General features: G+C 38.0%; 1 protein-coding gene across 2 annotated transcripts in view; it reads left to right on the top strand.

Moving 5' to 3' along the window:
* Positions 1-24,556, top strand: part of ELOVL7 (ELOVL fatty acid elongase 7) — a 32,255-nt gene extending 7,699 nt beyond the window's left edge. The window contains exons 1-8 of one of the 2 annotated variants that reach the window (XM_064735617.1): positions 2,538-2,575; positions 12,382-12,470; positions 14,414-14,604; positions 16,799-16,879; positions 17,384-17,440; positions 19,104-19,209; positions 22,023-22,159; positions 23,435-23,775. In XM_064735617.1, the coding sequence (XP_064591687.1) occupies positions 12,407-12,470; positions 14,414-14,604; positions 16,799-16,879; positions 17,384-17,440; positions 19,104-19,209; positions 22,023-22,159; positions 23,435-23,638 (840 nt within the window). In that variant the 5' untranslated portion in view covers positions 2,538-2,575; positions 12,382-12,406 and the 3' untranslated portion in view covers positions 23,639-23,775. Of the gene's footprint in view, positions 1-2,537; positions 2,576-12,381; positions 12,471-14,413; positions 14,605-16,798; positions 16,880-17,383; positions 17,441-19,103; positions 19,210-22,022; positions 22,160-23,434 lie in introns of those variants that run through there. The other variant, XM_064735616.1, reaches the window with a different exon arrangement.
* The last annotated feature ends 2,794 nt before the right edge of the window (positions 24,557-27,350 follow it).

The raw sequence follows: 27,350 nt of genomic DNA, 5'->3' as shown, positions 1-27,350 counted from the left end.
AAATGCATAGCTATACATAAGTATAATTTTCTTTTGTATTGGAGACAGTCTAGTTTTATCCTGTTATACTGCTGTAGCATGCTGAGTGGACTGTTAGACACTTGTCTGTTTCTGGTATACTGGTGTTTTAAAGGAGCATTAGTATTAGGCTGAGTACTCTGCTGCTTGCCAAGCTTCTTTATTGGAAGTATTATTGTCTCCTGTGTTATTCTGATGTTGCATATCCATTGTTTAATGCACTTTGTTGATGGGATCTCTTTTTTTTTTTTTTTAAGCTATTTGTATTTGGCAATCTTTCAGGATCGAAAAGAGGACAAAAAATGTGCAGTTGCCTTGCCCAGAGATAGCTGGTTCATCCCTCCATGCTGTCTGGATGAACTGTTGTATTTTAAACTGCAGAGATGTCTTGTGATCCTGGATTGTCTCCAAGTCATTGGAAAGATAGTTAAAAGTACATTCTGTTGTGGTAGTGGAAAATATTGATAGAAGATGGAAAAATCCTTACGTACCTGTGATCAAACTTGTACACGGATGTGTTGTTTGATTCTGCTTCTCTGTGAAATTACTGTTTGGTGTTCCAGGCTGATTTAAAAAAGCTCTGAGTTACAAACTCATGGCCTGCACAGTGCTGCTTTTTGTGCCATTCTTGAGCTTCCAGGAGGTGCAAAATAATGAAGACTTTTAGAAATCCCTATTAGCAAAGGAACTAAGGTCTAGATAACTAGATCTGGAAGTATGCCTTCACAGCTGTGTATTGTTATTAATGTATCTTTGCCCATAATATCAACCTCTATTCTGTGTTTTGTTCTGTAAACTCTTGCATATTGATTTCTTGGAATTTGAATGAAAAATGTATATATTTTAAAGCTGAATTTTTATAACAAAATCTGGTTTTAAAAAATCTTTGCAGATCAAACCAGTTAATGTTTTTAGGTAATGGATGATTTTGCTTTCATGAGAGCTCTTGAGGTTAGGCTGTCTTCTGAATACTGTCCATGCAACATTGTGTTGCCCACACAGCCTTTTTCTTTAGTTCCTACAGGTCTTTTCCTGCTCTGGGTCACTGTGTCTGGATGTTTCCTCACTCCAATACTTATAGGCAAACATGAATATTCCTATTCTATACTGTTTCTTGAGTTCTGACCTCCAAGTCTGTCACAAGAACCCTTTCAAAGTCCAGCACTTCCATAGTCCTTAGAAGCTTTTCCATAGCAAGTGGAAAAGAGTATTTTTGGAACTGCTGCTAGCACTGTATGAAAGCAAAGGTGCTCCCATTCTTGTGTTCACCCCATGTGCCCAAGCTGCCAAACTGGATCTGCCTCCAATGGGTGAGTCATCCCAAAAACAAAAGGTACTGGGGAAAGTTATCAGGCAAGTAGTGCAAGCAACATGCAGGATGGCTGGAGTGGTACCCAAAAACTTACTCAAATTTTGAATAGAATCAAGTGGGGGTTCATAATGTATTAATTTCCATGCATTCATCTCTGGATTCAACATATAATCACAATGCAAGTGGCTTTGACTTCAGGATGAGCGTGTGGGGTAATTTGCTCCAGTTATCCTTAAACTTCAGATACCTATTTGCTGTCCCTTTCCATTCTCCACCCCATTGTGATTCCACCATTGAGTATAAGATATATTAGAAACATCTGGCTTTTCCATTTCAGAAACTTGTATTTCACTTTTTCCCTTCCACAGTGACTTTGGTCAGGTGTAAGTGTAAGCTAATTACCTATTTATTGGGTTTTTTTTTTAAGTGGAGCTCTTCTTTGGGATGTAGAAATAAAATATTGAGTGCCATGGGAAATTGACTTTTCTGCTCTGTTTAGTTGTTCTGACTGAGAGGCCTGTGTCTCCAAACAGTGGTATAATGTGCCTTCATGGGTTGCCTGATACTAATACTCATGAGTGTGCTTCATAGTGATTAACCAAACCTTTCATCATGCTGAAGAATGTTAATTTAAACAACAACAACCTAAGTCCTGTATACCTCCCTGCATAACCCTCCGTGATTTGAAACTTCCAGCTGCAGCTGTATAAATTACCAGCTCTGGACTGGGAGGATTTAGGATGTGGCAGTTGCTTCCTGGAGTGCTCCAAAAACTACATGTGCCAAGACTGGACATGGGAGCGGCAGCTTTTTAATGATACTGTCAGCATGCTTTCTTGGGTAGGAGGAGTGTTCTGAGACCTTGGTTTAAAAAGCACTCAGGACATTTCCTTTAAAGTGGCTTTTGTCCCCCCAAAGTTCTGGCACCACCTGTCACTGTGACCGTGTCACACGTCCCGTGCTGACGTTGCGCTGTGCGGGTCACTGCCAAAGGTGCTAGCACAGCTGGTTCCCCCTCTCTCGGAAGAGCCTCCCAGGGAGGGTGCAGTTGCTGATGTTTACAATGCTCAGCAGCATGTCCACTGTGGTGCATGGAAGCTTAAAAAGAGGGGGGAGGGAAGGGAGGGTGTCAGTTCTAGGTCAGCTGCCTTTAAAATTTATGCCTGCCTACTGCAATGCAAGCAAAATAGGAGCAGAAGGAATGCATTATTTTGCTGCCTAGGATATCAGCCCAGGACCCAGAGGGTGGGTAGGTTGAGCAAGTGCAAGGCGGTGGGAAACAATGGTAAAGCAAATTAGCTCACGTCAGCATGGGAGAGTGGTGTGGGAGCAGTTCAACTACTGTAAATTGCTGCGTTAGAGGGTGTACAAAATAGTATGTTGCAACTCTGCACGGGTGTTATCAGTGTTACTACTTACTAATATTCTGAACCCAGCAAGGGTAGAGCTGGTGCAATAAAAATTCCATAAAATGGCATTGATTTTGCAATGTTGTTTTGCTATGGCAACTGCAGTGACAAGAGCTGAGTGTATACTATACACAAGATGTAACTGTGGAAAAACACCTCTTCCTTTAATAATTATGAATATTTTTCACTTTAGTTGCTTACCTCTTCTTTCTTAAGGTGAATATTGTGTTCTTACGGTAATTATTTACTTTTCTTTTTCCATCTCCTCTTCCTATTAAACTCTTTTCTGATGTATTTTCGTGTTACAAAGACAGCTCCATCTACCTGTCTTTGTCTACTGTAAGTGAAAATTATGGTCTAATTTTTTTCCCCCTAGTGCTGAATACCAACTGCTATATTACCATTGATTACTTGGTTATGACATGTCTTTGGAATTAAAAAAGCTTGTCTACTTTTTTTTTCCATTGGCATTGGAAAGGTTAGCAAGTTGCTACCTATGAGTTGAGTCCTGTTCCCTTTATTTTTAAGGAGTCTTCTCAGGAAGCTGAAGTCTAGCTCTGCTTTTCTGTTTCTGTTTAGCTTCCATGGAGTGACCCCCACTGTGACTATTTAATGACAATTTATGCTGTTGTTCTGCTCAGAGGTGGGTAAACACAAACCAAGTCCTTGGTAGCAAACTGCTTCTATTGTGATTAATTCAATATATGAGAGCCTAATATTAAGGTAATTCTTATGCTATTCAGTTAATTTTTATGCGTTAACTCTTAACTGTAAATTAGGGTAGATGATATGGTGGAGTGACTCAGTGACTCAGCTTGCTGCTAAGCAAAGGGGACACTCTCAGACATTAGACATCTTTGATACCTTTCATTCAAAGTATTTAGTTGGCACTTGCACTCCCTCTCTTTTTAGAGCTTACCTATAAACTGAGTATTAAAAATGTGCTTCTGAGGCAGCTTAAAAAACTCAGTCTGTGTTATCTTTTGCAGTGCAGGTAAATAGCAGTCCTTACCCCTCTAGTTCAGTACAGAGCTCTATATTCTGTTTTGCTTGGTTGCTAATGATGTGTATGCACTTTAGAAACACCACAGCTGTAAATAATTCTTACATATCCTTATCAGAACTGTCTCTACTATAGCTGTTTGTAGAGGAAAAACAAACAGAATGGGTAAGAGCTCTGTATGTTAGGAAGATGTTGGCTTGTAGATAAACGAGCAGGGAGCACAGGGGGTATGAGTTAGCATGGTTGCATAGCACGGCTGAAAATACTAGACTGTATTACTGCTTTCTAGCCTTTAGTTCATGTTTTGTGAAAGTCTGCTTAAAATGACCTAAAGCTCAGTTGATCTGGTCTTTCAAGTAAATCTCAAATGGTGCTTTCCTAGTTGTACAATAAGGTAAGGAGGAAGCAGGCGAGTCTAAATCCTTTGGGAAAGGAGGACATTAACCTGGATTGGATATAGCCCAGCTACTAAATCAATGCATTACCAAAGACCTTTGATAAGGATAATGATATACCACTATCTAATGGAAGTGAGGTTGCATTAGCAACCTTATTTTGACTTCTAAGTGAAAGTTGTCATGCTGTGTGTGCCTCAGGAGTCACTGTGTTTGCAGGTCTAGGTGACATTGTGAGCTGGTATCACTGAGCTAGAACAAACTCAAAGGAGCCAAGGGTAAGTAGTGCACTGGGGCACCAAGGAGAAGAGCTGCTGCTCTAAGCTCTATGAGGAGCCACTCACTGCAGTAGAGTAGGGAGGTGAGACTGGTTGGCTGAAGGATGGCTGACATTTAAAAGCTCAATAAAGAGCTTTTGTTAAAGGCAGGGGAGCACTGAAAGCAAGTTGGAATCTTAGGAACTTTACATCTGCTAATGTCGTTTGTTTTCTCTGAAACATTGAAAGTATGGGGAGAGAAAGTTGGTGAAGATACAGTGATGTCCATGGTGCTCAAGTCCTAAATGAAACTGAGAACTTTATCAGGGATGTGCCCAGAGTGTCATACTTGATTTAACCTGATAAGTAGATTCAGACTTGCAAAGAAGCTTCCTTCCAGGCTATGGTTGCAAGAACTATTTAGACTTGAAAGGTCTTTCTGTTGATGTAGAAGATTAGTCCCTAAGATCATTTCAAATGCATCCCTGCAACCTCAGGTGATATGTTTAAGATATTTGAGATACTGGTGATGACAGATCTTTTCCTGCCTTACTGTAGCACAATGTAATTTTTGTGGTTTCACATCTCATCTTGTAGAGTGTCCTGGTGGACAGTGGGATGACTTTTTGAGGTGGAGCATGTGAAGTGTTTGACTATCAATCAAGTCCATGAGTAGGTGGGACTGGATGATCATGTGGCCTCCCTTCATTATCAGCTTAAAGGGATATATGACAGGGCTGTTATTCCTACTTTTCTCCCCTTCTATGGCATTTCAATTTGTGAGTTTTAGTGTTTCCTTTGCACAAGCCAGTGCAGCCTTTCAAGTCTGAGTTGACTGAGAAATAATAACTTTTTTTTCGTTCTCAAAGCCTAAGCTTAAATTTGGATTGGTGAACTGCTGTGGCTTATCTTGCAGCTGCCTGGAGCAGCCCCACTGGCAGTGATGCTGTGGGACTGGACTGCACAGGGGGCCTTCGTCATTCAGACACTGGTGACTGACAAAGCAGGGCTATACTCCTGAAATTGTTCCCATAGGAAGGGGATTTTCCATGCCTGTTGTTGCTGTTCAGCTTTGCCATGAAGTTTTCAGCATCTGTTCCTTTAACTATTTATAGAGAGGTGTGGAAGCAAATACAAACTGGTCTTTATTTTACGCAGCAGCAGAGTGGGAAATGCATTGGACAGACATTTGAGAAACCAGTGAGAAGTGTAGTTGAAATGAAACCTGTTTTCACTAGTTGTGCTACTTAAAGTACTTTAGTCACATAGGTGAATAACAGATTTGATGCTAGTTTAAAAAGCAAAGGATTAAATAATGAGGTGCTATGTAAAAAGATCAGTAAGTGACTATACAAGATAAGCATTAGATATCTTATTGCATAGTTCCAATGAGGAATTTTAGAAAATGTTCTAATGAAGCTTCTTAAGCCTCAGAAATCTGTTTCTAGGATGTTCACTGTCATCTAGCAGGGGCAGTGTTTATAAGTGATATTATCAAAGAGGAAAAAGCCCTATAATTTAAAGCAGGATGTAGCAAAATGCATGTGAGGCGAATCTCACAAACTGGGCTGGATATGAAGGCATAAAAATGGAAAAGGTGACAGAAACTTTTCTCAGCAAAATCCATAACAAGAGGTGACACCCAGCTGAAGTTTAAAACTTTGTTGCAGAACATGGGTGAGTAATCCATGTAATATAATAGGCAGTTTGTAGTTGCTTGCCATGTGACATAAGGGAGTAGTGTAGTTAAAATAACTGCAATTATGTAACACACAGCCTTGGGAAATAGGAAGGGCAGAGCTGGTATTTCCCAGGTAAATCTTAAGATACCATCTGCAAAACGTCCTAATTTAATTACCTTCTGAACTTCAAGAGCAGAATTAACAACAGTATACAAAGTGATTCTGAAACATGAAAGTTTCATAATTGTGCCTGAATATGTAAGCCAGTATTACTGCCATTTCTTAAGCGATAATTTTGAAATCAGACCTGCATGTGTCAAGTTGCTGTAGGCTCTCCCTCTCTTCCAGTGGGGTCTGCAGGGTGGATGATTCTCCAGTCATCATGGGCTAGGTGTGATACTCCAGAAGTTTTGTTTTTGAGACCCATGGGTGTAAATTAGACCACTGAATTCTGCCCTGGGTTGTCATAATCTCCAGACATTTTCTAAAGGTTCACTGTAAAAGTATCTTGTCTGTCTTTTTAGAAATAAGCGTTTTTCTCTCTAATGTTTATTTTTAATGTTAAGTGTTTAAGTTCATGTGAATTGAAAATTGGTTTTTTGGAGTGACAGAGCTTATATTAGATTGTTTCATTCTGAGGGGATTTTTTGTTTGGGTTTTTTTTGTGTATTTTTTTGTGAAGTTCTTTTATGTGTATATTTTGTTTAGTAGCCATTAACATAAAACAATTTTTGTAAAATTACTATTTAAAAGCAAATCTTGATATCTGTTTTATTATTTAAAAACTATGTAGGGGGAATAAATGAGCATAAAGAATGGCAAATATCTTTCATGTGGGTTAACCAAAGGAATGTGAGAAATTTCTTGTTCTCATTTAAAAATTAGGAATATTTGAGGCATACCAGTAATTCCCATTACAAAAATCGCTAATAATCTTGTGAGCTAAGTGAACTTGAGCACTTTCAACAGCTTGTTTCCTTACCACTTCTCATCGTCAGACATTCTCATATGGTTTGCTGTAGTATTTGTGGCATTTCTGTTGGCATAAACAATCTTATCTGCCCTTGTCTCTCCAGTAAAGGTAATGGTCCAGCCTGGAACTGGTTCTGCCAAGCTGTTTGCCTTAGCTGAGCTGCATTAGTGGGCTCTTCCAGCTGTCTGCTGAGCTGCAGGCTACCAGAGCACAGCAGAGCATTACTTTGCTCTTTAAGAAAGAGCAAAAACTTTTCCTCCTTTGCCTCACTTATATCTCCTTTTCTTACAATGGTGGAGGCACATTTGTTTAAAGATATCTTCAGAAATTATGCTGCTGCACTGACTTGAACTTAGGTACCCAGTATTATTTCCATTGACAAAAAAAAGAGTAGTGCTTATTTCTTTTGAAGAGCTGAATATCTTGCATATATTTTTTAGGTGGTTTTGAAAGTTGTTTTCTAATTGCATGTATTTGAGAGGACTGTCTCTGTTATTTAGAACTTTTCAAGCTGGCCAGACTACTTATATGACTGTATTTTTGAGTTTATATAAATTGTTTGCAATATATTGTTTAAAATGACCCAATTTTGAAAATGAGACTACTTGTGTTCCCTAATTCTGAGAGAGTTTGCTACCAAGTGGGCAATCTATTGTGCATTTTAATGGCATTTTTAAGTTTTGATATGAGCAGAAAGGGGAAGATTGGAAATAAAAGTGCTGATGTACTGACTTTGTAAGTACATTAGCAGGTAGATAAATCACATGTAGGTTTTCCTGACTGAACTAGGGCTGTACAAATGCATAACGGGCAGATGAGCTTATAGTATGAAGAACAAAACTCTGTATTTAACAAATGGCCTTCTCTGGCCCCAACTCTTTGACCCCTTAGGTGAACTCTTTCCAGTCTCTTAGAAGATAATTTCTGTAGCCTACTGCCAAATGTTTTGGAAGATTGCATTACGGTCAAAGCATTATCAGTTTACTGCTTAACAACACAGTTATATTATTAAAAAACAGTCTTTCAGAAATGGTTTGGTTTCTTTGGTGAAGCACAAGCTAGTTGTTTATCTTATATGTAGGTATGTGATTTCCTTTTTTTCCACTCTTCCATTAAAAAAAGCAGGCCTTGATCATATTATTTTCCAGTATGTATGAATATGTGTGAAGTAAGTGTAACAAGGTAAGGCAAAATATTTTTCATGCTGCAATTAACTCTACCTTTGTAGGTGGTAAACAAAAAATTATCCTGAGAACCTAATATTAACATTCTTCTGTTCACAGAAGTGGATTTATAAAGGAAAACTGTGTAGCTAGGTAAGAAAATAAGTAGAATTGTAAAGCAAATTGAAAGTGAAATAGTAATGTCATATATAAAAGTTAGTTTTCAATAAACCTTTTAACTGTAGGAAAGTTCTGAACAGCATTGTCTTTCTTGCAGACATTTCTTAAAGTAATTGGAGTTAACTTACTGTATTTTGCTTACCTTTAGATTCAGATTCAGATCAGTCACTATTGAGTGCTGAGGCTGGGGCTGCTTTCTGTGTAAATCCTTCTCTGTTTACTGAACTTATCCTTCTCTAAGTTACTGAACTCCAGAAACTTTCAGAAAAAGTTTGCTAACTGTGGTGGAGTTATTTCTTGCTTGACTATGATCGGAAAAGAAATCTTGAAGGCTGAGAGCCTCTCCTGTCTAAACTTTTGAGGACTTTTAAAGGAAGAGGAGCTGTGAGTGCTGGGGTCAGGAGAGTCGGGACAAATCCTTCACCATCAGTATGGCAAGGGCCAGTTTCACTATCTTCATCATCTGCCTTTCTACTGGAGCTAGAAGAAATCTATTGGAAATAGATTCCAGATAAAAGTCTTGCATTTGGCCTCAATGCCTAGCAGGCATAAGAGCTGCATTTAAACGCTGCCAGCACATTTGTCTGACTTCTGATATAAAAACTAAAGCGGAGGAGTAAAGTGGGTAAATGTAGAATTGTCTGGTGTTCAAGTGGGTAAATGTAAAGAATTGTCTATTTGTGAGTTTGTGGTTGTTGAATGACAACTGTAAGAGGATGTCATGATCAACACCCCAAGCCCTTTGTAGTGGGTTGACCCTGTCTGGGTGCCACATGCCTACCAAAGCCTCTCTCTCACTCCCCTTCACTGCTGGACAGGGGAGAAAAAGTACAACAAAGGGTTCATGGGTTAAGATAAGGACTGGGAAAGATCACTCACCAAATAACATCACAGACAGAACAGACTTGATTTAAAGGTAATAACTGAATTTATTACTAACTAAATCAGAGCATGACAATGAGAAGTAAAATGGGGCCTGAAAACACCTTCCCCCCCCACCTCCTTCCCAGCTCTGCCTCCTCCCCCCATGAGTGGTGCAGGGAGGTGGCAAATGTGGGTTGTGGTCAGTTCCTCACACATCCCTGCCGCTGCTCAGGGAGAGGAGTCCTTCCCCTGCTCCAGCATGGAGTCTCCCCAGTGGGAGAACTTCTCCAGAACTTCTCCATGAACTTCTCCAGTGTGAGTCCGTGCCATGGGCAACAGTTCTCCATGAACTGCTGCAATGTCAATCACTCTTCCATGGATGCAGTCCTTCAGCCACAGCCTACTCCCGTGTGGCCTTCTCTCCACATGGGTTCACAGCCTTCTCTCAGGCATCTGCCTGCTCCAGTGTGGGTCTCCTTCATGGGCTGCCAGTGGATCTCTGCATTCCAGGGGCTGCAGGGCCACAGCTGCTCCCCATGTCTGCACCATGGGCTGCAGGGGAACCTCAGCTCTGGTGCCTGGAGCACCTCCTGCCCTTCCTTCTGTGCTGACTTGTGTGTCTGTGGGGCTGTTTCTCTCACACGTTCTCACTCTGATCTTCTCTGGTGGCAATTACAACTGCACAAACATTGGGTGGTATTTTTTTTCTTCTTACATCTGTTACCACAGAGGCATTGCCACAATTTCTAATTTCTAATTGGCCCAGCCTTAGCCAGTGGCACATACATCTTTGAAAACACCACACACTGGCTCTGTTGGACACTAAGGAAGCTTCTCAGGCTCTCACAGAAGCCACCCTATAGCCCCACCACCACCAAAGCCTGGCTATGCAAACCAAATACACTGATACTATATGGCAATTGTTTTAGTGCCAGAATCTACACTGAATTTTCTGGATTTTTAAGAGCATGTCTTGAAGCAGATTTATTTTTTAACTTTTGTCTTGGTCAGCATGTTGAGCTAGCCAGTCTGAGTTCCAGTAATGCAAGGAACTGCAAGGGTGGGAAAACTGGGTGGCAGTGAAATCAGGAAGCTACTTTTCTTACCAAAGAACCAGTTAAATATAATATGATTATTTGTACTCAGTGAATATATTTGTTGAAAAATTGACCCATGCTCTGCACAAGATTTCTGTGGGCTTTGGCAGAATTCTATTATAACCTCTGCATGAAGTACAGTTCAGTTTGCCATGCTTTTTCTCTTGACATACTGTTCTCATGTGCTGAACTGAAAGAATACTGGATTAAAAGGATAATTTATTGTAATCAGTCTAGCCATTTAATACAATAGTTATTTATAAAGTAAACATTTTTAATGGTTCCTCCCCAGCACCAGTTATGGCTGAATAGCTTGGCTGTCACAGTTGAGCACTCTGAAGTACCTGGTGTTCAGGACAGGGTTGGATTTATGTGTGTTTGATATCATCCATAGTTGGCTTATGGAGCAAGGTGACAATAATATTTATAATTTGCCTCTAACCATAAAATGCTTTCTCTCATGTGATTGCTAGTGTCAAATGCAAGAGTGCTTCTTATGCTACCATTAGTAAAGAAAGAGGATGCCCCCTACTTCTTGTTTTGTCAGCACCTTAATCAGCATAGAGTGCTGAAGCAAATACTGTAATATGCATACAGGATGCATGAAAATGCTCAGCGTGAAGGAAGTGATATTGAATTGGGAAATGCTGATGCTGGAGGATGATATTTCTAGAAAATGTGAACTTAGAAGAGACTTGCAGAGGGAATATTTTCCAAACCTGAAATTGGTGATGGTTTCAGATATTCGGAGACACAGGACAGAAGTGCAACCAGGAAAACAAGTGGGCAGCAAAATGAGAGTGGAGATAAAATAGATCAGTTGAACTCTCATGGAGGCAGGCTTGTCTGTGTTACATCTTGCAATGAAGGGTGAGTGGAGTGGCTAAAAATTCCTGTGAAATGGCGGTGAACAGGATGTACTTGTAGAGGTGGAAATAAGGGTGAAATTGTTTTTCTGGACTGTTAAGGTGAAGGTAAATGAGAAGATGATAGTGGGGAGATCTGAGGAGAGCAATGCATTACCATCATGAGGGAAGAACTGGCTCTCTCAACCTGCAGCTGGCTTAGCTGTAAGAGATGCAGAAGGGCTGCCAGAGGAAGTGAGCTGGTTATCAAGGTGTGCTGCAGCCTGAAATAATAAATAAATACTACTAATAAAGGTGAATACAGTGTGAAGATTGTGCAGAGGTATTGAGAGAATTCATATGGTAAAGTGAGACACTGAGTGGGGTATGAGAAAAACATCAAATGTGCTGGGATTTTTAAAAGTTATTTTCTAAGGGAAATGAGGCAAGGGAAGGGCTGATGAGTGCTTGATTGTGGAGCAAAAATCAGTGTTCATATAAGACTACTTCTCTGAAAAGTTTTACATAAGTAGGAGGTACTGCATGCAAAGTGGATGTGCTGGATAATTTTTGGGTTAATGGTGCTGCTGTTGGTACTATGACATTCCATGATTCTGGTGTAGAAACAGTTGATTCATCAGAGTGGGATTTGCATACTAATTATAACATGGCTAATTATTGTATTTAAAAGGAGTATGCTGATATATTGATACTTTTTCTCCTTCCCAAATACCTTAGAAATACTTATTATTTAGAATTTTTTTTCCAATAATAAATATTGCAAAGCTGAACTTCCTCATATATCAGCAGCTTGGACTTAAAGTGGAGATGGTAATAAAAAGTAATTTAAGCATCTGTTCTTTATTCATATTTACCTCTTAACTGTAATGGTTAACCACAGCACAGTTTCTTGAGATAACACTTTATGGCATGGAAGCACCTGGTTTGTATGTAGAGATTGCAAAATCATATTGTTGTGCATAACAGCTCTGCTATGAATTAGACCCAAGGACAGTGGGATGTGGCCAGCTAATGCTTCCTGATCTGTATTTCACATATGGTGCTCTGTTAGTCTTTTCTTTTTTTTTACCACTCTGCTTCCTGAAAATCTTTCCCAAAAAACTTTATTAATCTTTCTTTATTGATAAAAATCTGTATTTCTGTTTTGGCTTGTTTTCTGCAGGCAGCATCATAAAAATCAGGTGAAAATGGCCTTTAGCAATCTGACGTCAAAGGCTATACTACTGTATGATGAATGGATTAAAGATGCTGGTGAGTCATTTAAATCTAAAACTTACTAACTCCCAATAATTTTGAATAGCAATGTGTAGCTATGCTAGGTGTGCTGTTTATCAGCTTAGAAGTAGCTTTGTCATCCTGTGAATATTTGTAAGACTTGCCAGGTTACCTATTAACGTGGCAGTCTAGTTTCTCCATTTTAAAATAGGGAGTAAACAAAACTCAGATAGTTTATGGAATTAAAGTCAGAGTAAATAAAGTGCATAGTGATTATCCTGTCAGTGTCTCTGGTTGCCTGAATATATAGTTTGAGTTTTTCCTATGGTGCTGAATGTATAGTTTCAACTCTCTTTTATTACCAAACAATTGCATTTTATCAGTTAATTAATGCACATTGTGTCTTGCATTTTACTTTTGCAAAATGAAAAAAAACAAAACCCAAGCCCTGATAAGTTTCAGTATTTTGAAATTAATCCTCAGAGTAATTAACTCTGTCACAGTGGTAATTTGAAAAGGGATGTTTGTCTCTTGTTGCAGTTAGTAAGGGATATTAATCACACTTTGATTTTATGTTGCCACTCTTATTCTGTTTGCTTACCTAAAGCTGGTAGAGAAGACCTCAATTTTGGGGTTAAGACCCATCACTCAGTATTTCTCACTGTGGTAGACAGCTAGTGACAGGGATTAGCTAATTCCTAGAAAAAAAATTGAGAATTGGTTAAGGTTAGATATATATGATTACTGATTTATCTTTTCTAGCATAGCTGAACACCACTTTTCTTGTTTTATAAAAGCACAGCCTGAAAGTGAGCAGGGAGTTTAATTAGTATGACTCATAGAATGAAGTGGACTGGGAGGGAGCGAGCATTTCTGCAGCAGTGTCCTTGACTCCAGAACCTGAGTTGTCTCCAGGCCCAATAGTGCTTGTATTTGGCATTTTGTATCATAGTGTTAGTGGAGGGACATGGTTTTCTCAGGATCAGGCTGGGAAGAACAGTGGGAAGGTTTTAGTAGGAGCAGGGCAAGGGTGGATACAACAAAAACAATCAGCTGTGAAGAGATGATGGTTCTCCTGCAGCACACACAAGCAGATTCCTCATGCTGTGGGTCACAGTCCTCCTTGGTCTGTGGGCAGCAGCACTGACACATCACAAGCTGTGAGCAGCATTGTAATGTGCTCTCCTCCTCAATCGGTTTTTACACTTCCAGTGGCTGTTAACCACATCAGAAGGTCTCATGGGTGAAAGGTTGCTTGAATGCTGTGGGTTGAAAATTTGCTGACTTGAAACATTTGGCTATGAATTAAACACTTGACAAAAATAACACTAGTATAATTTTACCCTTAAAATACTGCAGCAAACCATGAAAGCAACAGAAAGCAATCAGTAGTTAAGTTTGGGACCATTCTGAGCCAAATCTTCTAAAAGTCACTGTAAAGAAAATTAAGGAAAATTACATGAGGTTTTGTAAGTTCACCTGCTTATGGAGAAATGTGGCAGTCTTTGGTGATCTGGGACTCTGTGATGAAGCACAGAAGGGTGCAGTGAAATCATGGTGATGCTCAGATGAAATACCTTCCAGCCTCACCTGCAGGGAGGGGGAGTGGGGTGTGCTTAGGAGGAGGTGCCTCTGCAAGACAGCTCTCTGGCATGACCATGGAATAACTTGCAACATTTGCTTGTTGCATTATAACTCTCTTGTCATGTGAAAGTGTGTGCTTTGTTGTGCTGTAAAGACAGAAAGTCATGTCACTCATGAGTCTGTGTCTGCTTTTCATCATATGTGAAGAAAGAAGCTCTGAGTCCTTCATGGGTTAAATCATGTTATCCAGTCAGTATGGATTTGAGGTGAATGGACTCTGTAATGTGATCAGTGACAGAAAAACCTAGACCATCAGGAATTAAATACTTTTCTGTAGCTGTTTTAGTAAGTACTGTAGACACCTGATTTTTTTTTTCTCCCCCTACCCCCTCTAGATCCAAGACTGGAAGGCTGGCCACTCATGTCTTCACCTTTTCCAACAACTTTTATCATTGGAACCTACGTTTATTTTGTCACTTCCTTGGGACCCAAACTCATGGAAAATAAAAAACCTTTTGAACTCAGGCAGATCATGACGTTTTATAATTTTAGTGTGGTAGCCCTCTCTTTATATATGACTTATGAAGTAAGTACTATGTTTGTAATGTATTTATATATTTCATGTATCTAACTTTTAATAAATTTATTAATATAATTCCTACACTGCAATTATAAAAAAAAGTTATTGTCATGGCAGTAATTATCATCCTCCAAGCTGTATACTAAACTTGTAATTCTTGGAAAAAGAGAATAAGTCATACCCAGAAAGACAGAGCATGAAACATTTTGTGTTATTATATATAATTTTAAAAGTTTAAAGTTTTCATCAATTAAATTCTTTGTACTGCATCAGGAAAAGCAGACAATATCTTTTCTTAGTATTTTGTAATTGTTTCTGTCCTCCTCGGTGATAACGTGACAACCTGCCCTAAAGGAAAGGAACAACAACTGATATTTCAAACACTGTATAGAGTATGTCTATTATGAAATAATCTTCAGTTAGATATGCCTTTTAAATGACAGAAATCAATGACAGAGGTTAACAAAATCTAATTCAAGGCATTTTTGTCCTTTAAATGAACAAACAATACCCCTCTGAACAAAAAACCTCTAACCTGTGCCCCCTGCTTTCCCCTCCTAAGCCCAAATTATTAGTATCTTTAATGCTACTTTTCCCCACAACCCCAAAATAGCAAATTGTCTTTTTTTTTCAAAAGCAATGTTGAGATTTTGCTGCTGTTGGGCATTATTTGTTTGTTGGGCTTTGGTGGGGTTTTTTGAAGTGTAGCTATTTGTTGATGGTATTGTGTGAATGACAGCCTTACACTTTTGCTTGGTGAAGCACCATTGTGCTGGTAGTGACCCTGTGTGTGACTCCCAGGCCATATGGCTGGCTATTTCAGGCTTGGCAAACTGGTAATAAAACCTGTCAGATTATTTTGCCAAATTGGCAGGATATGTTCCTGTTAGCTTAATTTGCATCAATCTTACCATGAGTTACAGTGAACTACCTGACATTTCTTCCAAGCTCTCTAAAAGCACCGCAGCAGCAACTATTTGGTGTTGTGACTTTATGGAAAGTGGTGGGCAAGATGAACACTTTTGCTATTTAGACATTTTTTTGAAAAAAATTGCTTAATTTCCTTTTGGAATTTGGTTCCAAGTTTGGTTTTGTTTATAAAACTCAGAAATAAAAAAAAAAATCACAAAGAAACAATAAAAGAAAAAAATTGAACTTCTTTTAGTATCTGACATTGGCACAGTCAAGGCTTCCATGTTATAATTTCATGAAAGAGTGCATGGACAGAGTGTAACCAATTGAATGTCTGCTATTGTCTGGTGGTCAACAAGAAGCTAATTCTTCCCCTTTTTGGAACCAAGTCATTTGGTGGGTGTTCTAGTCCTGGTGTTCTAAAGAAATCTGTTTTTTTAAGCAATCAGTTCTTCCTCAGTCAGGAAGTGAAACGGGCTAAAGCCTGCTTCAGTTAGGAGTGGTGAAGCTCTTACCATGCATGAGTGGATGATGATAATAGGAAACATCTTGAAGGTATAAAATACAATACAGATGTCATAGTGGCTGGCAGTAGAATAGGCCAACTATAATACTAATATTGTTGCTCTTGTCCAAACTTTATTATATTTCAAGGGAAAAGATTGTTTTATATTTGGTACATATATTCCTTTGGTCATGTGCTCTCAGTTGTAGCTTCTGGTCACTCATATGAGTGGAAAACTAATTGAACCATGAAGTTTAAATAAGCAGAATTTTAGAGAGTATGGTATTAAATATACATCATGCATATTGATTTGTTCCTTGTCTTTAATGATAATTAGAAATGGCTTTCTGTTGTGATGGTTTTGTTAGAGTATTAAGATGCTGTGTTGTATTTCTTTTTGTGTTAAGATAGTTAGCTGTGATAGCAATTTTAAAAATAATTATATTTGGTTTTGTGGTCTTGCTTACACAGTAAGTTGTTTTTTAACACTGGTTTTGAGATGCATCTCTTTCTTCTCTTCAGTTACTAAAGCTGAAATAATGGGTGTAGGAAGAAAATTCTTGTCTATGGGTGTGGTCCTGGAATTAGAAATTCATTAATCTGCAACAGCAAAGGATTTTTGTGGTAGCTATCCCAGACACAGGTAGATGATTGACAAAGTTGCTGATTTAAGGTGTTTTTAATATTGTTTTTCCCCTCCTGCTTAGTGATTGCAAAAGTAATCCAAAATTAATGAATTTTTCAAAAGATGTAAAGTTAATCTTTGCCCTTTTTTTCCTCCAGTTTCTTATGTCAGGCTGGGCCACAGGATACTCATTCCGGTGTGATATTGTTGACTACTCGAGATCACCGACAGCTCTAAGAGTAAGTTGCCAAAGACAAAGGTGAACTGTTATCATAGAACAATAGAATGGTTTGGGGTGGAAGTGACCTTGGAGATCATCTAGTTCCAATGCCCCTGATATGAGCAAGGACAACTTCCACTAGACTAGGTTGTTCAAAGTAGTGTGTTATACATTTACTTTAGTTTTAGCAATGCTTTTTCAACAGCCTGCTTTTTGAATGCACTGCTGTGGAGTGGAATGCACTAAATGGAAATACCCTCTTGCATAATGTAGAGCACGTGAATTAACTGGAGGGATGGTTGGTTGGTTGGTTAGCTGGATAAAGAAAGAGGCAAGGAATTCATTGGCTTGTTTTTGTTGGTTTTAAAATTCCTTTAGTTTAAAGAAAAAATAGTCAAACGGTACATTTAAATATTTCTATCAACCTTGGAACATCACTTGGCCCAATACTTTCCTTTATATAGATACTCATTTGTCCTGCTATGACTTTAATGGTTTGACAATTTGATTTTTATTCTTGCAGATGGTGCGAACTTGTTGGCTTTACTTCTTTTCCAAGTTCATTGAATTATTAGACACTGTAAGTATTTGTAGCCTAATAAAAGAAGAGGTTCTGTTTTCTTTTCACAGCAGAAGAACTGGTACTGTTTAGAGTTTAGGACATAAGTTGCTTTTTATTTAATCCTCCAATCTTCAATTATTAGAATACCATCACAATGTTTACCCTTCTTGTCTCTTTGTATCTCATTTGTCTTTTTAACACTGTTCTTCCTTCATTATCAGAAAAAATGTTCATGAGGGAACAACAATATTTAGGAAGTCTGGATAACTTGGCTAACAGCTGAGTATACTAATCTGTTATGCTTGTCTCAACACTGCAGATAAAAAACAGTTGATCATGCTGAATATTTTTTTCACATCATTTTCAGATTTTATCTTCCCCATTCATATCATCAGCAGCTCTGAATGCAGGACAAAATTGCCATACCTACTTGCTCTAAATTCCTGAGATTTTCTTGAGTGTTGCGATTATAGAGATGTTTGATGTCAGGCTGGCACTCTAACCTGTTTCGATCAAAGTCTGAGCAGCAATGCATTGAAGCAGAATGAGACCTTGCTCAGCACCAGCAGCCATTTTCCCAAGACTAGCACCAGATAGGACCAACGGGTATTTTCAAAACAGCTTCTGAGTCTTGGAATTAGCTGCAGTTTTTACCTTGTTGTTTGAGATGCAATAGTGATGGTTCAGGAGCTGACTCATGAGCAGTGAGGATGTTCTACATCCTCTGAGCAAAGCTGGCTGTCTGACTTTTCATCTGCAAATGTTCATGATTCAACACTGGGAGATCTTACTGACTAAACCAAATGGAATGGTAATGGAAGTGTCAGGAATGCTAAAACTGGAAAATCCTGACATGTATATTCCTCTATTTGCCTTTATTCCCCACAGGTTATAGTGCTCCTTTTTAATTAGTCACAAGCCTAATTTTTAAAAAAAAAATTGTTTTGTTTGAATACAGACAACTAGGCACTTGTTTCTCATCAGGTTTTTTGTTTTATTGCAAAGGTAAATTCTTAGCTGTATTTAAATCAGCTGATTCCAAATGTTTTCTCTGGCACACCACACTTCTTCTGTGTTTGTTTGCTTGCCATCTGATACTACCCTTTCCATGACCTGATTTCTTACTTTTTTTTTGCTGTCTTCCCTTAACATTTCCCTTGATGCCTGCCCTTTAAAATGGAGCCTCTCAATATCATTTAGGAGTACCTACATATATTTTGTACAATTTTAATGTTTTCCAATGGTAGCTAAGTCAGAGTTCATAATAAAGTGCTATTTCTCTAACATAGTTTTTCTACTGTTAGTCCTTCAGGTAATTTTCTCAAATGGCCTTTCATTAATGGTTCAGGGGCTTAACATCTAATGCTTGTAGAGACTTCTCAGTCCAGGCAAGTCCATCTTACATGGTTTGATGCACATGTAGGTGATGGCTCTACCTTTAACATTTAGTTTCAAACCTGCCTTGGCTTTTGACATTTCACGGGTGGATTTTACTTATTGGTTTTAAGTTTTTTTGGAAACTAGTTTGCATAGCCAGACAGTTGCTCAGTTTTCCTTCTTCTCGCAATACTGTAATTGTGAAGAACTTTTAAATGTACAGTAGTGAGCAACCAGCACTGATGTGTATATCTTTCTTTAAATATTCTTCTGCAACATTCTGTTCATTAAAAATCTGTTTCAGATATTTTTTGTGCTCCGTAAGAAAAACAACCAAGTTACATTCCTGCATGTCTTTCATCATTCCATCATGCCATGGACCTGGTGGTTTGGAGTCAAATTTGCTGCAGGTATGGAGAGTGAGTGGAGTTTAGGTTGAACATATCTTCTGGTAGTGAAAGTTACCTATGGTAGACAAAAAAAAAAAAAACAACAGAATTACACACCTTGGAACATCAGGGTTTTTAAATTTAGACTTCTGCAGTATTTTTTGGAACAACTGAGATCACCATAATTATTTAAATGGGTGGAGATTACTCGTTTTTCCTATTTGACAGCATTTTGTTCAGTGTTGATTTCTCATGGGGAGAAGAGGTGCAGAGAAGAGAGTTGGGTGCAAACAAAAAACATTTTTAGATGAGAAAGAGAAGTCATTGAAAAATCATAAGTGCTAGCGGAAATACATGAAGTAAATAACTCTGCTGAAACTGCTTCAATGTCAGAACCCCTTCAACCCCTACAATGTTAGAATGGAGTTGGAGGGGAGGACTACATTCATTTTTTTTCCTGTTTGAGAAATTACTTGGTCTTTGTTGCAGTTTCTTTTACTGGCTTTAGGTAGCATGTGTGGGATTTATATACACCTGATACTTCAGCTTTCATAAAACTACAGAAATATTTTCTGGACCTTCTTTATTAAAGAAACATATTTGAATTGTTTTGAATTTAAATTCTTTGACCACTATCAGCTTACCTTCACTTTTTCCTTTCCTGCTCAGTGTGTCTTTGCATGCATTTTCCTGTGCCACATTACCCGTGTGCACCACTAATAAATACAACTTGCCATGAGAATACTCTGAAAAGCACACAGTGGAGAATTGCACAGGCATTAATGAATCCATTTCTGGGACAGCTTAGGCTTTTTTAGGAGTTTCTACTGAGAAATAGTGGGGTTTCATACATGTTTACCTAGAAATATGTTTCGCGTTTTTTTCTTTTTTTGTCCCAGAAAATTTGTGATGAATTGATGAAGCAGTTATTCCACTGCTTTTCAGTCTGATCTGTTAGTGTCTATTTTATGTCTGGTTTTTTTCTGGAGTGGTCCAGAAAGCACTCTAGAAAATTTGTACATATTTTGAACTTTTCCAGTGTGCAGCTTTTCCTTGTGTATAAGTGGATATACCTCTGTTGTATTTGTTGAGTTTCTGTTATTAGGAAAGTGCTAAATTGATTATATATTTCTCAAATCTTGCTGAGTGACTGGTATTAAGTTAATAATAAAACTGTGAATGGTTGTCTCAGCATGCACCCCAGTTTATAGGGGTTTAAGGTCTGCAAAGGGAAACCTGCAGCAAGTAACAGTTCCTCCTCTTCAACCTTGAAAATTTTCCACTTATAGGTGATTAACTTTCTCCTTTTTATCTGAATGTTGGATCAGTATACCAGCTACAGGCTTCTGATTTTGCATCAGATTCAAATTTCCCATGTGATAATTTGACAAATACTTTCAGCAAAGTGTGTAAGAATTGTTTCGTCCCCTGCTAGTAACAGTCCCTCATATTTATGCAGAGCTGTGCATATTCCAAAAACTCAATTGCTTATCTTTACATTTATCTTTCCAAATACTCTTGTTTGATAAGTTTAATTTTTTTTCCAAGAATTTAAGTCCTGCTGATGCTTACTTTGTATTCAGTTTCATCAATGCTTGTCCTTCTAAACAGCAGCATCTGTAAAGTTTTCAACCTGTTTGTAAAATACCAACAGTTATGGATGGAATTGCTGTTTTTCTTCTGATTTGATATAAATAGAGAATTATAAAATGATGCTTAATGTTATTTTTTGGGGCATATTTTTGTACTGTTGTGTAGGTTCTTTTTTCTCTCCTTTAGCTATTTATTTTTTCTTCTGCATATTCACTGCACAAGCCAAAAAAAGTATGTATATTTGAACTGTAGGAACATTCAAATTATTTTAAAAAATACAAATAGCTAAGTTTCAAAGAAAGTTTGCAATCACAGCTGGAGGAGTTATGCCTTCTCAAGCTGGAAGATTAGTGTGAGCTACTAAAAACACAAAATATGTTTTATTTTTAATTAGAATGATTCTAAATGGGAAAATGGCACTCTTTTTCTCACTAAATGTCTCCTTTTATGTCATCCTGTTTTCTTTTTGATGATCATTGTTTTCATGTCCATGTTTCTTTTAAAAATACTTTGCTGTCAGTTGCTTCTTGGATCATTTTTACCTCTAATTTCTTGCATTCATTAAAATAAAGCTACTTTGAGCAGGATCATGTAGCTCCATGGTTAATTCAATGAAAAAGGAAGTATTTCCTTACTTGTTCTTTGAAATGCTCATGTGTTAATGGTTGGTCATAAATTTATCCTGGAATGGGCCCTACTAAAGTATCCCTTTCACTGTAAGTATGTTTTGAGATTGACAACTTACTCTCTGAAACTGTATATCATTCCCTGTGAATCCACAAATCTGCGTTGCGAAGAGACATATTACTTATCCTCTACAACTTTTTGAAGTTCATCGTGATGTCTAAAAAGGAGGAAAAAAAAAAGGAGGAATGCTTTCTACCAACTTTTCTGTGTCTCTATCAAATATAGGTTTTAATAAAAAATAATAAAAAAATGAACTCAAAGAACAAAAAATTCCACTAAAATGTTTTTACATGTAATTAGATCAGCTGGGTTTTACTGCTGTTTTGGGAATGCTTAGATAAACCTTTTCTGAGACAAAAAACTGATGTGATCCATCAGAGCTGGTATCAAGGCAATTCAGGTAAAATATCTTGAGTGTTGGTCAAAGTCTAGGTTTTGTGATACATGTTTTTCATACCCTGGCTCAAGGCAATCTGCTAAGACTTCAGGGGCTTTTTAAATACCTCCTGTATTACTTACTGTAATACCTACTACTATGTCTTGTTTTTCTACAGGTGGTTTAGGAACATTTCATGCTTTGCTGAACTGTATTGTGCATGTTGTCATGTACACTTATTATGGAATCTGTTCTTTGGGACCAGCCTATCATAAATATTTGTGGTGGAAAAAGTACATGACAACTATACAACTTGTGAGTAACTGTCTTTGACATAAACACCTCTCAAAAACCTAATTGCAGCTAATATGGATTAAAAGCAATAAATTTGTCCTTTCAGTTATGCCCATGTGTGGAGCTTACAGTTGGTATAAGATTTACTAATGTTTTAATTGAAAATAACAAAAGGTACTCTCCACAGTAATATACTTATATCTGCCAACTTCAGCATTCACTGTAATCACAGATTTAGGCAAATAAGCTTTGCAGTTATGCAGTACCTGGTAAATATATTTACAAGACTCGTTGCTTGTATAAAAATTATTAAAATATAAATTTACACTAAGAAAACACAATTAATGTAGTAAATACACATGTATTTAGTAACTACATGTAACATGTAGTGAGGAAAGGGAAAAAGTATGTATTTACAACTTGATGTTCTTCCATATAAAATGTATGTGTTTAGAAAATTTACTTCTCTTTAATGGTCTCTCCAGAGCATTAAAATATACCCACTCTTGCAGTGTGGGTATATGAAGTGTTTTATCCACTTTAGGTCACTTTCAAAACGTTGCTCTTCTGAGTGCTTTTTCATGCCCACCTCATTTATTAAGTGAATTTTCAATATTCAGTTTCTGGCTAAACAATTGGCTTAGAATGTGTGAAGATGCTGATGGAGGAGGTAAAAGAGCACCCTGTCTGCTTGCACCAGGGCTGGTTTTGGTGGAATAGTTCATGTAATCATGTGCAACTCCGAACAATGTTGCCTGAATATTTATAACTTGGTCTTTTTGACCTAGAGGCACTACCAGTGAACTTTTAACTTGGAGTTCATGTGGAGTGTATTTTTGTCACATACTAGTGTGCAGGGAAGGTGGGAATTATTGTTCCTTAACCCTGTAATGGTTACTTTCTTTTCTTCTTTTTTTTTCCCGGCTTATTTTTCTAAAGGAGCCTCCCATTTGTCACTGGACAAACACTGTCTGTCTCCTTCTTTTTTATAGGAATTGGCCAGGGTAGAATCCTAATGTATTTCAATGAGTTTCTTAGTTTGTCCCAGATTCTCTCTTCCTTTTTTATGTAAACCTGTTTTTCAGTGGAATAATATTCTGGGGAGATGGTCTACAAAGGTGCATCTCTGTCATATTAGGAACTTGTATTGTTGTCCCTGTTGCTCCTTGCTTTCCACCCACTTCACCCCTACTATCTGTTTTTCAACAAACAAGCTATGCTGAAATTTTTTAAATTTCTGTAGTACTATTGTAATTTATTTTAAAACTACTTATTTTTTTCACCTTCTTCCTCCAGGTCCAGTTTATTATGATTACAGTCCATATAGGACAAATCTACATCATGGATGATTGTCCGTACCAGTATCCAATTTTCATGTTTATTATCTGGCTTTATGGCTCCATGTTTTTAGTCTTGTTTCTCCACTTCTGGTACCATGCTTACACGAAGGGACAAAGACTACCAAAAATGGCAAGAAACGGCATCAGCAAAGATCAGTGAAACAAATTCTTGTCTCTAAAACCAAAGAAGTGTATATGTCAATGGGGAAACTTGCACTACTTGACAATCAAGATGTTTAGGTGCGCACACTACATGGTGTATATTTTGTATGTTTTCTTCCAAAACAGAATTTGTATTTTTACCGTAAGTTATTTGGGATTCAGAACATGGGAGTGGGGAAGAACTGCGGATCTCTGATTAAAAAAGAAAGATATGTCTATCTAGAAAATGCACAAAAAGATAATTGGAAAAACTAAAACGTGTATGACAAGTACTGAGTACTTTGAACACACTTTGAGGGGGATAAAAAATACTTCACTTTTAATGTTGTAAGTTGCTAAGACTGTCAGCTGCATTTGATTATAAGAATGATTCTTCAGTAAGTACTGTTGATAGAATCTAAGGCATATTAATATAGTTAATACATAAACATTGTTACATCTGTTTATAAGCTGTATTACTTTAAAGGAAGGATTGTATGTTAATCTGTTAAAACATAGTGTTTCATTTGAAGATCGCAGATTTTTGGATATACTGTCTTTTACTAGGAGAACTGAATTCATTTCATGTTCTACTCAGTTGAACATTATCATAAATGTTGGAAAGCTACTAATATGGGGATTATCTGAATTGTCTTGTAGCATAGTGATCAAAACATCTTACTGATTTGTTCACTGTAGTAGCCAAATATTCTTATTATTCAGTGTGTCTATGGATATACTTTAAATTGCTAGCCTGTGCTGCTTGTGAAGCTAGGTGGATTATGGAATCTTTTAATTCAATAGCCAAAATCTTAGTGGTCAAATAAAATGTAAAAAAAAGTTGATTTAATGATTTAAGCTGAAATGTTGCCTACCATGATTGTACTGTGCTCTACTTTCTTCCATTTCCATTATCTATTGAAATACATGTCTAGAAAGAGTTTGTGTCATCTTGTTTTTTGTATTATTGCGTCTTGTTTTTATCAGCTGAAAGTTAGTTACTCCAGTTACCTTGTCTGGAACCAGGCAAAAAAAAATGTGACATTCTCCGAGCTTCTGAAAGTGGGGCAGGAAGTGGTGACTGGGTTGGCATGGCTTCATTCTGTGTAGAATTACCCAGTATGTTGTTTTCCAAGGTTAGGAAGATCGTTAGGGTCACATTTGTGTAGAAATCAAAAGGACTTGCTATTTGCAAGTTGCATTTGTACTCCATGAGTTTATTAAGGAATTTGTGCATGCAACAGATCTGGAAATGAGGAAATAAATGTGTTTAGTTTAATGTTACCATTACAGGTACTGTTTTCTACAACACTAGAAAAAAAAAAGTAAAGCAATATTTGCTTTTTACTTGATCTGATCTGTGGGATTTTCAAATACTCAAGACTTTGAGGTAGATTTTAATAGCCTCTCTGTTGCACAATTCCAAGAACATAAGTTTTGTTACCTGAACGCTTTCATTTTACTGACATTTACGGTGCATTGTAAACTCTAAAGGAATGTAAACTTTAGGTTGGACATGAGTTGCAAATATTTTCTTTTGAGATTGCATCAAGTTTTTTAAGCAAATAAAAAATAATTTCTATTTTATCTATTCACTATTTAATCCCTGTAGCTGTCAGCTCTCATGGCAGCTTGAAAGTAGATCTCAAAGTATTGGGATGACTTGAGATTTAAATTGCAGCCCCTGCATTTTAGATGCTTGATGTTCAAATCATCAGCGTTCACTTCCCAGCAGTTCATGTGGAGAGGTGCTCTATCACATGATCCCAAATAGCTGCGATGTGCCTCTCTTTGCACCTCTCTTTGGTGGGAAATGCAGTCCATCCCTGATTCAAAGTCTCAAGTCAGACAGCTCTGGGCTGTATGTATGTCCCTGGCCTCCAGTGTTAGGGGGGCTTTTCTTAAGACAGAGGCCTATTGCTGTTTTTTCAAATAGCTGGAAAGGATTTGTGAGTTTTATATGTTTTTTTGGTTTGTGGGGTTTTTTTAATGCATATATATAAAAATATTTATTACATAATTAATGATGAAGGAACTGGGGCATTGCTGTTGAAGGAAATGGGACAATTTGGTTCTTTTAGGCCTTCTAGAGCCTGTGCATTCAAATGTGTTCGGGAAATACAGGCCTTATGAGGGAAAGGCTGTAATAGCTAGTCTGTGGTGATAATAGTACCCTCTGCTTCTTGTGCAAGGAAGCAGGCGTTACTCTGTAGTCTTGTAGATGATTTTTGTGCTGGTAGGGAAAGTCCTAGTTATGGTCTCTGATTTTGCAATCATACCTCCTTCCCTGCCCATAAATCTGGATGGAGAAATGCATCCTGCAGCTGGCTCTGCAGGGACAGGTACTTGTTTGTTGGTCTGGGAGCTAGATCTGCAACTGATTTTTCAAACTCACTTGGGCTTAAATAGGAGCTGAGACTATGCACAGTGAAAACTAAGGAGTGCTGCATGTGGACAGGTGCTGAGCAGAAAGAAGCCAGGAAAACTTCCAATTCCAGCAGTTGAACACTAGCCAAAGGCTTCCAGATTCAGTTGTTTGAGATTAAGAACTAATAAGCAGGAGCAGAAACTGGAGATGCTAATCATTCTGCAGGCTGTCAGCAAGTGGCGTGTCAGATTGCCACTGCATAATAGCTTGCACAGTGGTTTAGTCTTCTGGGAGTTATAAAGCACTTGGAGAGAGAGAATGCAGTGTTTCACAGTGAGTTGTATGGATGCAGCTTAAGAGGATGCCAATGACATCATCTCAAAACAAATCCTGTCCTCCTACACACAACATGAGAATCACACAGTCTTTATCTGAATCTAAAAACTGTGCATCTCATATCCTTAAGTGTATACTTTTGAGTGAGGCTGGAAAGAGGAGTCCAACAGTCAGCTAAGTCATCCATGTTATGGTGAATGTTTACTGACAGTGAGGGGAATAAGGCGATAATTTTGTTTTCCTTAGACCTGGTGGGAAAGCAACACTGGTGTTACCAGTGACTTCTCTCCTGTGAGAGTCCTAAAAATTGACAGAGATAGCTCATCTGTAATAGGCACCACAGGAGCTTCAGTTACATCCCTGCCCATGCAGGACAGGTGACTTGGTATCACAACCTCCTACCTTAAAATGGAGGTTTCCTATTTACTTTCCAAGTAACCCTTTTAAAAAAATACTCATAAAGAGCTAATATACAACAACTGAATGAGTTCTGTGCACCAGCATCAACCCCTGTCATCTGTAGGAATATCAAATGTAATTGCAAGTAATTATCATCCCACATACTGCCTGAATTCAAAACAAAATTCTTTAACAAAAAAACTGATTGGAAACAATTTTAAAATATTGAAAATTGAGTGTTTGGAGGGGTTTTTTTTAGGTTGATTTTTTTTTGTTGCTCTGTTTGTTTAATTAATGCCAAGGCTGTGTTCTCTTTATGAGGGCAGCAATTCACTGGCCAATGTTTTCCTGACATGGTCTACCTTGTTGCCACACACAGAATCACCTAATGGGCCAGGCTGGAGGGGACTACAGCAGGCTACCTGGTCCAGCTTATCTACGCGAGCAGGGCCATCCTAGAGTACAGGACTGGCACAGGATTGAGTCCAGATGCTCCTGGCATCTCTACACGAGGGAGGCTCCATAACGTCTCTGGGACATCTGTTCCAGTGCACAGAACCCGCACAGCAAAGAAGCTCCTCCTCATGTTCATGGGGAACTTGCAGTGCATCAATTTTCTGCCCGTTGT

This window comes from Zonotrichia leucophrys, chromosome Z, assembly GCF_028769735.1.
Source record: "Zonotrichia leucophrys gambelii isolate GWCS_2022_RI chromosome Z, RI_Zleu_2.0, whole genome shotgun sequence".
NCBI lineage: Eukaryota > Metazoa > Chordata > Aves > Passeriformes > Passerellidae > Zonotrichia > Zonotrichia leucophrys.
The sequence above is the reverse complement of the archived record's forward strand: the minus strand, read 5'-3'. Positions and strand labels throughout refer to the sequence as shown.